Below are 13,269 nucleotides of genomic sequence, written 5' to 3'. Positions count from 1 at the left end.
CCAGTCAATCCAGGGCACGTAGTAGACAAACATTCACATTCACACCTCTACACTTTAGCCTTTTCAATTAACCTAACATGGTTTTGGAACGTGCGAGGAAGCAAGAGAAGACCCACCCAACCACAAGGAACAAAACATGCTCACCTGTACACAAGATCAGACGCAAAATTCAAACGGTCAACCTCAGAGATGTGAGGCACATGTGTCAATCACAAACTTAGCATGCTACCTGTCAGGAATACATTTCCTGAAAAACTAATGGCATTGTTCAACATAAATCAGACCCATGTTTAAGATATATAATAATAATAATACATTATAAATAAGTACATTTATTTTTGGGTACAACTCTTAACTCCGTATCAATGTTTTTATTTTTTAATCAAAAGCAAGAGAATAGTATTCAAAGTGGAAATCCTGAAAAGCATCACGAAGAAGCCAACATTTTATAAAATCACATTTATTCCCAGTGCTTGGCAATAAAGTAAAAACAAATGTGTAGCAGTGATTACCTAAAAAGGTAAACTGTCAAGTCCAACAAATTTAAATCACTGACTCACACTGGTTCACGTACAAAACAGTGGGCTGCAATTGTTTCGACATGCCAAAATCATCTCCGATACAGTTTTGTATCCATGATCTCAACCGCGGCTCTCTCTGTTCATGATTCGGCAACGGCCTTTAAAAGAGTGTTCCTCAGATAGGTGCACAGCTGGTTCATCAGATCTTTATTCTGACCTTCCACCCAGTGCATCTCAATCATTGCGTCGCCCTCCTCCTGCAGCACAGTCAGCAGACATTTAAACAGGAAGTGTTCCACTGACCCCGGGCTCGCTGGTTGTTTTGATGCCATCTCGCTTGTGGCACCGGTGGCCTCCTTCAGGCCACATGTCCCCGCAGAGCTGTACTCGGGCATTATTTCCCCATCTTCACGTGCAACCTTTTCCAGGAGCTCCTGATTCATTTCACCGGCGGCCTTGGTAGCCTTCATGCTTTCGACGGATGGGGCACTGTTGCCAATCGACTCTGCAGTTAGCTGCTGGTCAGCTGACTCCTGAGTGGCATCCTCCTGGCTGTTTTGGGTGAGGGGGGGCACCGCGGCGGCTGCAGCGGTGCTATGATGTGCTCTTGGCAGCTCTCGCAACTGCCGCATTTGTTCGCGTCGCTTCTGTCGGCCGTGGATCCAAGTGTTTTCCACCGCGGTCAGGAGAAGGCGCTGCTCCTGCTCCCTGCACGGAACGCGCTTGTGAAGCACCTGCAAGCAGAAGAAACAAAATATATTTTCATTGGATTCAAGGATCTATTTTCATTAGGAAGACTGGTGGGATTTTTTTTCCTGAGAATATCTGGCATTAGTAATAAACTAGCACAACCGAAAGTGTTGCTGCAGCTCTCTGCCAAGGCTTGACATTTTATCACCATCAGTCATTTTACATTTTGCTCGCTTGAGTCAACAATTATTTGTTATTCGACAGCCCAACTATTAAAAAAAGCAAAACATCCAATTTGGCCTTATAGAATTTCCGAAATATGGTTTATATGGGAAGCATGGTGAAGTATCGGTAAGCATATTTGCCTCAAGAGTGCTGAGGTTCTGGGTTAAAATGTTGGCTCAAACGTCGGTACGGGTCGTCCTGTGCCGAGTTTGCACGGCTTTTCCCTGCACCCACTGGCTTCCTCCCACATTCCGAAAGCAATGTCAAGTTCATTGCGGACTCCAAATTGTCTGTCGGTCTAACTTGGAAGCGTCAGTGTGAATGGTTGTTTGTGCATAGGTGCCCTGTGAATGGCTGCTCAGTCCGGAACAGATCATGGTATAGCCCGCCTCTCACCTAAGATAGGATCCAGCTCATCGGCGTCCCGACTGAGGACAAGCGTTTAAAAACAAAACATTGGGTGGATATTTAACCATGTTTAAATAGGATTTTCGGTGTAATTAAACGAAAGAACAACTGACCCGCAGCTCCGTTAGCGCCTTCTCCATACGAGTTGTGATGGCTTCCAGAGGATGGCGGCCAGTGCAGCCCAGACCACGGGACTTCATCTGGAGCGCCCTCAAAGCCACATGGGGAAGGGTGAAGGAAAGAGGTTTCCGCGCTCTGTCCAACTTGCGCTTCTTACTGGGTGGAGACTGCCGCAGGCCGCAGGAAGAAATGACAAAGAGAGAAGTGGGGTAAAGTTTTTACTGATGCTCTCATTGAAATGGAAGTATTTCGGGAAATCCGCACGTTTGCACTTCATCTCGTGATGACTACAACGGTGAGCCATTATGTTGTCCATATTTGTAATTCCAGTGCACACCGACTGCATAATTTGCAGTGGCCACAGTTAAGCGAATTACAGTTAAATTTTTGATTTTATTATTTTTTTCTACTTATGCCCCTGAATCAGTCATGCATGTGCGATGTCAAAATGGCATGACTACCTTCGACACGTAACTTATTTTATGGTACATGTTTGTAAATTGTACACGCACCTCTGCCATGACATCGACTGCTAAGTGTAATACAGTTTAGTTGACAACATATAAAGATATTGCAAAACAAATTTAATTCAATTGTTCTTATCATTCTTATTTCTTACCATCTCAACAATTTTGAGGTCAACCAGCATCCTAAAAAAAAAGTCCATTTGAACTCGAGATATTCCGCTGCATTTTGAGTCCAGGAATTTAATGTCATTTGACTTCATGTACACTCCGTGCCTCGTTTTTTTGATCTGAATATAAAACGTTCGTGTGACATAATCATTATTACTTTGAGGATAATGCAGCGAACGTCTGTGGTGGTTGTGAGAAAATGGATGACTGGATTCATGGACACAAGAGGGAGCTGTGAGCACATCGGCTGGACCTGCAGGGCCTTGTAATAATGCTCCTTACGCTTGTCCTCTGAAGTCAAACTGCAATGGCGCTAGAGGTCATTCGCCATTCGTATCTGGGGACAACATGACTAGTGCTGCAACGCTTCCCTGCACACCCGCATGCCAGCGACTGTGCGTTCCATGTCACTCACAAGGGCTCTGCAAGCTGGCGCGGGGTCTGCAGTGACAGAGCAGACAGTATGGCCGACTGACCTACAAACAGCAGCGGGGAAGGAGTGGGCTGTGACCTTCACGGGTTGCTGCCGTTCTGAGAGTCAAGTGTGCGCACCTCAGGGTCTCTATAGTATGCCTGATGACTTTGCATGTGTAATTGCCATTCTTAATGTCAATGAAAGATTTATTAGTGGTCCTTGAGAGCACAATTGTTTACAGACAGGAGAATTAGAAGGATGTCTGAGGCAGTGTAGTCCTCCACCATGACCAGCTACAATAATAAGCACTGCTTGAATAATACTTAGTTTATCAAAGACAGCATTACAGTATTTTTTTTTTGGTATCCAAAGCAAATTTGATTGTGCAGAGGTACCAAATGTTACAGCCGGTAGGAGGGGACCCACATTGTCTTATATTTAAATATACTGTAACTTGCGCTTGGTTTTAAGTACCAGTAATTTACGTTCCCAGAAGACACAGTTACAAAATGTTCCCATGTTAAATTAGGGGCTTCATAATGGACCTTATCTTATCTGTCGGGTTTTAATAAAGCTTCTTTGCATTTCATATTTTTTAACCCCACCGCACACAGGCACGCAAGCAATCTACCCAACACATTAGAACGAGACAAGCCTTATATGTAACACTTTGATTCAATATATCTCTGCCAGTGTTCCAATATTCAAACGATGATTGTAGCATTTTGAGGAAATGTTTGAGTGAGCTATTTTTAGAACAGGGCTCATGTGCCAGCATGCCCGTTGGTGACTTTATGGCCAATTAGCACTTTTTGTACCAAGACAGACATCTTGCTAGGTCACCTGCCATGCGCATGCTATGACTTTCTGCACCTAACCTGTACGTCAGCATAACAATTATTAGCGTGTTAGCATTTGCGAATTTCTCCATTGTGAAGCAAATAAAGGTGTTTATTCTTCTTTGCAGCATTTCTCATTCGAGACAGTACACAAGCACAGGGAAATTGTAAAACTCCTTACCAGTGTATCTCAGTGCTTTACTCACTCAGGTCCCTATTTTGCTAATTGTTTTTTGTAACTCTGGATAAAATGGTTATGTGTACTGTATGCTGGTCTATAGTAGTATATTAAATTTAGAATTGACCTGGTAGTAAAATGGCGAAGTAGGTCACAGTTGGCTGCGCGCCACATATGTGTTAAGACCACATGTAACATTAATGAGCCTGCCTCATGCACATACACGTATAGCTGACATCCATAGGAAGACATGCATCTGGGAAGAAAGAGTCAGCCATGCATTGCTTTCTGTGCATGCAGAAGCCTCTGTCAAAACAACACACAAGGCAAGACGAAAGGAGAATCACAGGAAAAGAAATATAGGGCAATCCTTCCGCTCAACTGATTTGATACCGGAAAGGCCAAAATAGCCGAGTCCAACAAGACAGAGCTCATGCATCTACTGAGCAGCCACTTCCAGTTGTTTTTCCTCTAGCACACACAAATGAACACCATTCCTGTTGACTAATACGGTTTATTGTTATGTTTTCTCCAACACTTTCACAGTCCAACACAATCACAAAAGCCAGTGTGCGCGCACATTTCTTATACCCTGGCAACTGTTGCCAGGTTACCGCTAAACTAAAACCGTATAAAGCTCACCCTGGAGGTGGAACAAGAGTGTGTGATGGAAGATTGAAAGATGTAGTAGGGGGGAGGTACATTATTGAGTAGATGGATTCTGGGTGTTGGTCTGGCTAACCAGCAGGCGGAGACAAGCTTGAGCATTAAAGTGGCCCACCCGTGGCCTGCAACAAGACTTACCGGAACGAGGACATCATCATAGAAGCTCCAGGCCAGCGCCCATCGCATGGTGCGCCCCTGGCAGAACTCTGTGTGCGTCACTTTGGGTACCTGGGGGAAAAATATAAATACAAATTAACTGCAACGGTCTACTTACTAGACAATTTCATTCATCTATTTTTTTTATAGCTTTTGTCCTCATTAGGGTTAGGGGTGAACTGACGCATATCCCAGTCGACTTTAGCCAAGAAAGAGTAGAGCTGTTTTTATTGTCTTTATGAGCGCTTACTTTTTTCCCACACTGTGGACTCTGCACGGCAAGTCAGAGCCGCTCTAGTTGCATCGACAGGGCTTCAGCAGTGTACTGGGTGTGGCGTACGGTTGCTGACATGAGATTGGGCTGCCCAATCAAACAGGCTAATATCAGCAAGTTATGAAATTGGGGTTGTCAAGTGTTCTAGAATATTAAGAAATTTTGACAAAGGCATGTTCAGACATCTGCTAACTGGAATGTGAAAAAAAAAAAATCAATATGTCTCCTTGAAAAGCATATGCCGACAGACATGGCTACTCCAAAAGAAAATATCTATTAGCATCTTAGCTATGCCCAATTTTTTTTATGACACCCCCTTTAGTTTGGATAACAAGCCTGCTCTCTGGATGCTTGCCAAAGATGCACTCTTGTTGATGAGCAGCCGTGGCAGTCCAAATCCCCACGAGGGTGCAGGTGCAGCAAACCATAGGACTGGATGTCTTGCTCTTTCAAGCATGTGAGAGAAGCGACGAGCACGGGACTATAGGCGTGATCCAGTCAGGAATCACGAGCTGGGCTATTAGTTCCAGCTAATCGTGGCTGTTAGCTGCGCAACGCCTTGTGAGGCAGTCATGTGCTGCTTACAGAATTTTTGCGCCGCTTGTGACAATTTTTGGTTGGCACGTTAGACACAGCAGATCCATTTTGGGTGTCTGCTTCCCTGGCAGAAATAAGTTGAACTGCTTTGTAAGCTTCAGCTCTTGTAGCACAGTACACGCCAATGGCATGTTGACTCCGATGGGCCACTCACCCCTTGCTTCCTAAGCTCCTCCTTCAGCGGGGCCAAGCTACATTTCTTTCCCAGCATGCAACTGTACCACCTGCAGAAACAAACATCCACATTAACCTGTTGAGCATAGATCCGAACAAGCGGAAAAGATGCAAGACGTGAGAAATCCACAGTGGAAATACTATTCTTGACAATTCTTTCAGGCAACCTTGCCACAATACAGGGTCTGAGAAGTGTTGGAAGTATTACAAACAGCACGCTGATTTATCATAAGGCATGTGACTCATAGGGGGCAGTCCAAATGACAACAGTAAACATTCAAGAGGCCTGCGAGGCCACACACATGTTGCACCTCCTATCTTTCAGGTATTTTTAAATGCGAGTGTAAACAAAACAATCACAATTTCACAAAACAATTTAAGACAGAGAATTTTGTAACGTCTGCATTTCATGGGCAGGGGAAGTTCACTTCCACAACTGCATGGAGAAGGTACCAGTTGTTTTATTTTAATGGGCAAGATCTTGATTTGGATGAGTTTCAAACAAATATGGCATTTTATAGCAATATTAAATATAATAGTCTTTCAATGTGTCCCCAAGTACAGAATAATGCTACAATTAAAAAAAACTGCACTGTTCCTTCATTTCTTACGTTTGAGCAAGAAGCGGTGTCCACTTCAGTGCACTTGAGAACGTTCTTTGTCACCCCCCCACCCTAATTTTTAAACCCAATTCTTAAAACAGTGAGTTATTAGCGGATTGCTGCATGTCGCTATAAGATATACAGAGATATATTTGGAGGTCATAAAGGCCATTTGAGTACGAAAATGTTGAGCTGATTGGGGCAGAGTAGGTTAGTTGTGACATGTCCGCATTAGCTGACACAATGAAATATTGAACAGCTCTGACAGTGACAGATGTTTCCCACAGCGGGGAGCAACAGCCAATGTGGCTTTTCAGTCAACTTTGAGTGTGCAAGCTGCTAAATGATGCTGATTACATTCATGCTGTTTTTCCAAGTGCAAATATTTTTACCAGAGAAGAAAATCTTCATACCAATGACAGGATAAATGCAGATCATTATCTTATTCTTTGAAGAATGCATTTGCACATGCCGTATTGGCCGCAAAAGGGGCTTGCCCCTATAACACAGAAATAAAATGAAGAGGGGGAGAAAGGAGGGTGGGTGTTGGTGAGTCTCAAAGGACCAATTGGTGAAGCTGGCAGTGTTGCCATGGACACCTGCAGGCTCTTTTGTCCCGGCATTATTTCTGGTTGGGAGTGACAGCCGGCTGCGGTTGGATTGGGCCAAAAGCCAATCCTTGAAAAGAAGGAATCATTTACATGTTCTCCCACTCTCTCTCTCTCTCTCTCACACCTGTAAGCATGCATCACCGTGACACAAGGGCAGGCAGGTGTTAACATCCGTCTTTCTGGGACACACCGGTGTGGCATGTCTAATTTGTTTTAATAGTCCCTTGCTGCAGCACTCTCTCACTCTGCTGCCCTGATGACAGCACTGTGATGAGGGAGGGGCTGCTCAAGTGGTACCCACCCAAACACACATGCTCCCCGTGGGGTGATTGTCTGCCAAAATCATTAAAGTGACTATACGTGACAGCTCCATCAATGTGCGCGCAACCATAATTTGCCCACTTCCCCACTCTCAGGATGCATTTCAACCTCTCAGAATCTCTCAAAAAAGTCAGAATCCATCCGCCACTTTAGACATTTTTAACACTCTCAGTGGCAATTTGGCTTCATATTTTGACACGTTTGGTTTGATTACCGCTATTCCTGAAGGTGAAGTTGTCTTTGTTCCTCACCTTAAGCGTTTCTTGAGCTGCAGGCTGTCATGAATGATCCTCTTAACAAACTCCAGTTCGCCGCCCTCCGCCATGATTTCTGTCACCCCACCCGTGTTCACCGAGCTGGGAGGAGGTCGCCGTGCGTTCCTTGAATTGACCCCCTGCAGCGAGCAGCAAGACAGACAGAGATTAAGATCCAATCCTATTAAATGTCTGTTACTATCCGTGTAAACAAATATTGCTTCAGACAGCCACGCAGCGAACATTGGGATTTCCAAATGTTGCTGCTCGCAAATCAGTTGAAAATGAGAGAAGATTCACCTTGGCTTCAAGCTGGTTGGCAAAAAAAGGAGGGTTGCACATGCAAAAATCATACACAATTTCCGTCTCCTCTTTCAAAGCGTCCATCAGCAGAGTCTTCTGGGGAACTTTGACCACTATGGTAGACAAAATAACAACAATGCTCAATTAGCAATGCTACAAATTGCCCCTCAAATCAAATCTGACATTGATAAATTCATGTGAAAATAGAAGCAATCCTCTATATCCGGGTTCTAGTTGTCTCTCCTAACACACACACACACACACACACAGATCAATAAATTAACTAAAATATAACATGAACTGGCCTGTCTTTTAGGACAACTGGATTATGGATTAACATGGACACATCAATTATTTTCACATAGTGCTTTGGGTTATTAGAAAAGTCAATGCTGCAAGCAAACCGGTAATTAAAATGAATAATTTGTCTTCCAAGTTATTCATATTGTCTTCCAATTTGCTGTTGTTTCTCTCAGTTGCCTATTATCAATGGATTGGATTTCAGAATGAACTGCAGCCATCTCTAAACAGTGACAAGCACCTAACCAGTGGCATTGTTGAATTGTTGCAAATTGCAAACTTACCTTTAATCAGGTCAGACAAATGGTTCTGCTCCACGTTCCTGGTAGCGTAGTCAAAGCATATATCATCCACTTCGGTTGCAAGGAAGTACCAGCCGTTCATTGAGGCTCCCAGCAACGGGTAAATACAAGATGCACCAGTGCCTCAAAAAATAAAAATAAATTAAAAAATCTATTGGGAATGATAAATTCTGATTACTAGGCAATTTTACAATATTATTCAATAAAATATAAACCAACAATAACAATAAATTACATCCGTGTGATAAGGACTGAGCCGCAGACTATAAGAATGTTTCGGCTACCGATGTCAATGCCTCTGCGCGGTTGCTTCTGGCCATCGATGAGATCCTCCACCCAGTGGATGTAGTTGAGGCGTAGAGGGACCGTGGGGATGAGGCGCTCCAGAGGGATCTCGATGCTCAAACCAAAGTCCTCCTTCAGAAGGGTGCAGGTCAGAGCTCGCACGGCCTCTGGCTCCTTGAAATTCACTCTAGAAGGTACACAAGAGAACAAGATGCAGCAACGTTTATCTTCTAATTAACATTACAGGGATCATCTTCAGCAAACAAGTCAAGTCAAGTCAGTGGGAGGTCGTTCCAGAGAGAGGGAACAGAAACACAAAAGGCTCGATCAAACAGGTGAGGCGTGATTGGGATGCGTCTGCCCAGAGCAACTATAATTTCATTTTCATTCGACAACAAGTGGAAAAATGGCTGTACATTCAAATGGACAAAAACACCCGATTCAATTTCTGCACAGCTTGCTGGTGAGCTGATTGTTTGAATCAGGTGTGTTGAAGTAAAGAGAGATCTAAAACAGGCAGGATATGGCCCTCGAGGAACCGGGGTTCCTCACCCCTGATTTAAAGCAGGGTGTGGGGAAGAACACATTAAGTGTAATGAAGGGTGCTGATCGTTTTGTGTCAACTCTGTAGCAACATCGAATTACCCCTCCAACCCTGTGCTACCCCTCCACCTCCCGCCACACACCATAGATAAGCAGCTCATTAATTTGCAATCCACAGTTGAAGACAATGAAATTCACATTTTCCACACAATTAGGACCTCACACATTATTTGTCTAGGCCCCAAATGTTCATCGCTGTAGTTTGAACTGCTACAGCTGTCATAAAAGCAGACGCGGTGGCAGCAGACTGAGTGGGTGGGTGAGACGCTCATAAATGAAGCTTTGCCAAATGTTTTTTTTTGCAGCTTGGCAGATGTAATTAGACCCATCTCAGGGCTGACAACGTCTGGCACGCAAACCATTCAACATGGGCAGTTTTCAATGGATTACAAGGGAGGGGGGAAAAAACCAACGAGTGAAAGAGATGCAAATACCAACTACATCAGGGATGGGCAATTTAAATGACAGAAGACCACAATTTTTACACTATCCTACAAATGACAGAAATTCATGCAAAACTGATGGCCATTAAAATGCCCCCTCCCTCACCCCATGATACTTATAAACTGCAATGTACATTTTTCACTAAAAATGGTGGTTGGAAACCCTCCCCCGGTTTTGTATTGATGGTCTGGAAGTGTTATAGTTTTTTTTTAATCAATTCAATTACTGTACTTACTGCATTTATGACTATGGCGTAACTTTTAGTTTTATTTTACAATGAACCGAGAGGTACTTTCCAAAATCATGAAACCCATGATCAAGGAGAAGCAAAGAGCCACTGAATTTATTTATTTTTATTATTATTTGGGTTTTAAATCCATAGCATGATGGTGAGTCTACAAAGCACAATGAAAGAGTGGACGACAAAAAAGAAACAAAGCAGTTGCACTGTCTCAGGTCTTCTGACGTTCCTTCTTCCTCAGAGGCATCATTAGAAAAAGATCAATATTCAGGCAGCAGGGCTGCTCAGGCCAGACCTCTATTTTAAGCCATGAGGTGTGAATGTGAGTGTGTGTGTGTGTGTGCGTGCGCGCGCACTATTAAAGAGAACGAGCAGCGCTGCAAGCGGCATCTCTATGGCAACCCCATCTACCGAACAGATGATGGGAGAGCACGCAAGCTCGTTGGAGCAATGGCCGGCGCCAGACTGAGCATGAGCGTACCCGCGCTTTACGTCTACGATGTCACGTGGGTTTACGGCAGTGAGCTTACGTACTCATTCCTCGCAGCGGAGAGGAAACGGCTCTATGAATAAAGTGATCAAGTGACACAATTTGCTGCTGGATAATTTGTTGACATGTTTTAGTAAACATAGTGAACGAGGTGACTTTCAAGGTATCGCTCAGAGTACATCTGCGAAGGCACACAGCAACTGTGAGGCAAAAAAAGCAATGAATGATTTCAAGATTACATGATGGTTCTCGTGCATGTTAGAAAAATATGGGCCATTTGGAAAATAAGCTGATGCTATGAAGACAGAGGGTTACTATTTACAGTGCATTCAGAAAGCATTCATCCCGTTTCCCTTTTTGTTATGCGACAGCCTCATCCAAAAACTTTTTTTTTTCATTCTTCAATTTCTACACACAACACTCCATAATGACAACATGAAATTTTGTTGTTTTGTTAAAAAAGAAAAACAGCATATGCATGTACTGTAAATATTCACAGCCTTTACCGCAATACTTGTGCATCAACAACCTTTGGCAGTAGCCTCAAGTCCTTTTGAATACGCTCTCGCAAGCGTGGCACGCCTCTCTTTGGGTAGTTTTACCCATTCCACTTTGCAGCATCCCCGAAGCTCCATCAGGTTAGATGGGAAGCATGGGTGTACATCATTTTCAGATCCCTCCAGAGATGTTCGATCAGATTCCACTCTGGGCTCCATCTGATACACTTTAGGACATTCATCGAGTTGTTCTGAAGCCGTGTGGCTTGACCGTGTGATTAGGATCGGCGTCCTGTTGGAAGGTAAACCTCGCCCCAAGTCTGGGGTACCGAGCCTTCTCGAGCAGGTTTTCATCCAGGAGAACATGTACATTGTTACATTCATCTTTCCCTCAATCCTGACGAGCTCAGTTGCCCCTGCTGAAAAACACACAGCATGATGCGGTACCACCATGCGTCACTGTAGGGATCGTAGTGGTCAGATGATGAGCGGTGCCTGGCTTCCTCGAAACGTGACACGTGGCATTCATGCTAGAAAGTTCAATCATTGAAGTCCTGCTGGTTCAGATTCATCCATTATTGATCCATTTACAGATAATAGAGGCCACTCTCCTCACTTGAACCTTCAAAGCAGGAGAAATATTTCTGTGCCTTGAGAAAACCCTGTCTCGGGTGTTTGCAGACAATTCTTTAGACTTCATGCTTGGTTTGTTCTCTGACATGCACTGCCAACTGTGAGACCTTACATTGACAGGTGTGTGTGTGTGTGTGTGTGTGTGTTTCCAAATCATGTCATATCAACTGAATTTATCACAGGTGGACTCCAATTAAACTGTAGGAATCTCTCAAGGATGATCTGTGGAAACATGATGCGCCTGAACTCAATTTTGAGCTTGGTGGCAAAGGCTGTGAATAAATACAGTCCATTCCAAATATGATTGTGATTAAAATCACCATCTCACTTTGTTGAACTGTCCAACAAAGGACAAACACCACATTTACCAAACCAGTGCTTGCTCTTCAGCCTGTAAATTGGTGATGCAACAACGGACGACAACTAAATCAAGGGCAATCATGGAGTAGGATTACATATCTGCATGTAAACCCAGTACGACAGTGATGATGGAGTGGCCATTTCACAACCTCAGTATACGAGTCTACAGCCATATGCTCACACTTTGGGCCACATGGAGAGAAAGAAACATAGTCTCATGGCCAACTAGCTCTAATACTGCGATCCGTGTTTGTGTATTTGTCAGCTATGTCCACATAGCATTAGACCTCTAACACGGATTGTACCGATTAGTTTCCATTATTTATTCAGCTGGTACAATTTTGCTCTTGCATGACTGTGAGCGCTGTTGACTAAAGACTAAAACATGCACAGGCAGATTGCACTGCTACAACTCCGTTCATTTACTCTACTTTAGTAGCTGGGCGAATCGTCTCCGTCGCATTAAATTGGCACACATTATTTGATACTTACACGGCCCGTCCACTCAGGTTGGTGTGCACGTGTTCTTGGAATTCTGGGTACTTGGAAGCCAGGTAGGCAAAGTCTGGTGCTTTGTCTTTGTAGCGGTTTCTGGGATGCATGGACTTGTTCAGAGACATGACAACAGTCCGGTGGTAGGATTCCTATACACAAAACTAAAGATAAGACAATGTTCGTTCAATTTTAAAGAGTCGATAGGTTCCGTTAACATTCTGTCTCTGTGGACAGCTTTTGAAAAAAAAAATAATACAGTACGTGCGTTTTGTACATCAATGTCAGCTTGGCGCGTCAGAAAACAAACTCAGCAAAACCATATCAAATTCGCATCAACAACCATAACTCTCATGTCAACATACCTTTTGCAATTCTTTTGAGAAAGCCAAGTTGCTTTAACGCAAGAGGCTTGCGTTGACCACACGTTTCCCAGCTTGACTCGCGCTCTTCCCGTTTGTGTGACGTCAATACTCTGCGCCGCAGCTGAGCCTTTCCACAAGCTTAAAGCCAACGTCAGCAAAAACTCGGAGCCACCCAGAAATTTATTTATGGCTTTATTTCGCCTCTTTGTATAGTGTAGTTACCTTCATTGTCACAGTTGTAATAGGGCACTAGATAGCTTACGTTTTA

The 13,269-nt window shown here is 43.8% G+C and overlaps 1 protein-coding gene across 2 annotated transcripts; it reads right to left on the bottom strand.

The window, feature by feature from the left end:
• Nucleotides 1–351: 351 nt before the first annotated feature.
• Nucleotides 352–13,151, bottom strand: mettl16 (methyltransferase 16, N6-methyladenosin). 2 transcript variants are annotated; one of them, XM_052078706.1, is made up of 10 exons: nt 13,002–13,151; nt 12,637–12,788; nt 8,876–9,063; nt 8,574–8,714; nt 7,987–8,102; nt 7,684–7,826; nt 5,879–5,948; nt 4,836–4,925; nt 1,958–2,131; nt 352–1,255 (listed from the first exon to the last, which is right to left on the bottom strand). In XM_052078706.1, the coding sequence occupies exons 2-10, from the start codon at nt 12,762–12,764 to the stop codon at nt 662–664; spliced, it is 1,644 nt and encodes a 547-aa protein (XP_051934666.1). In that variant the 5' UTR covers nt 12,765–12,788; nt 13,002–13,151; the 3' UTR covers nt 352–661. The 2 variants fall into 2 exon arrangements, with proteins under 2 accessions (XP_051934666.1, XP_051934665.1); XM_052078705.1 differs by having other exon boundaries at nt 12,637–12,800; nt 13,002–13,128.
• Nucleotides 13,152–13,269: the final 118 nt, after the last annotated feature.

This window comes from Hippocampus zosterae, chromosome 10 (genome assembly GCF_025434085.1).
Source record: "Hippocampus zosterae strain Florida chromosome 10, ASM2543408v3, whole genome shotgun sequence".
In the NCBI taxonomy this organism is placed as follows: Eukaryota; Metazoa; Chordata; class Actinopteri; order Syngnathiformes; family Syngnathidae; genus Hippocampus; species Hippocampus zosterae.
This window is presented reverse-complemented; position numbering and strand designations above follow the sequence as displayed.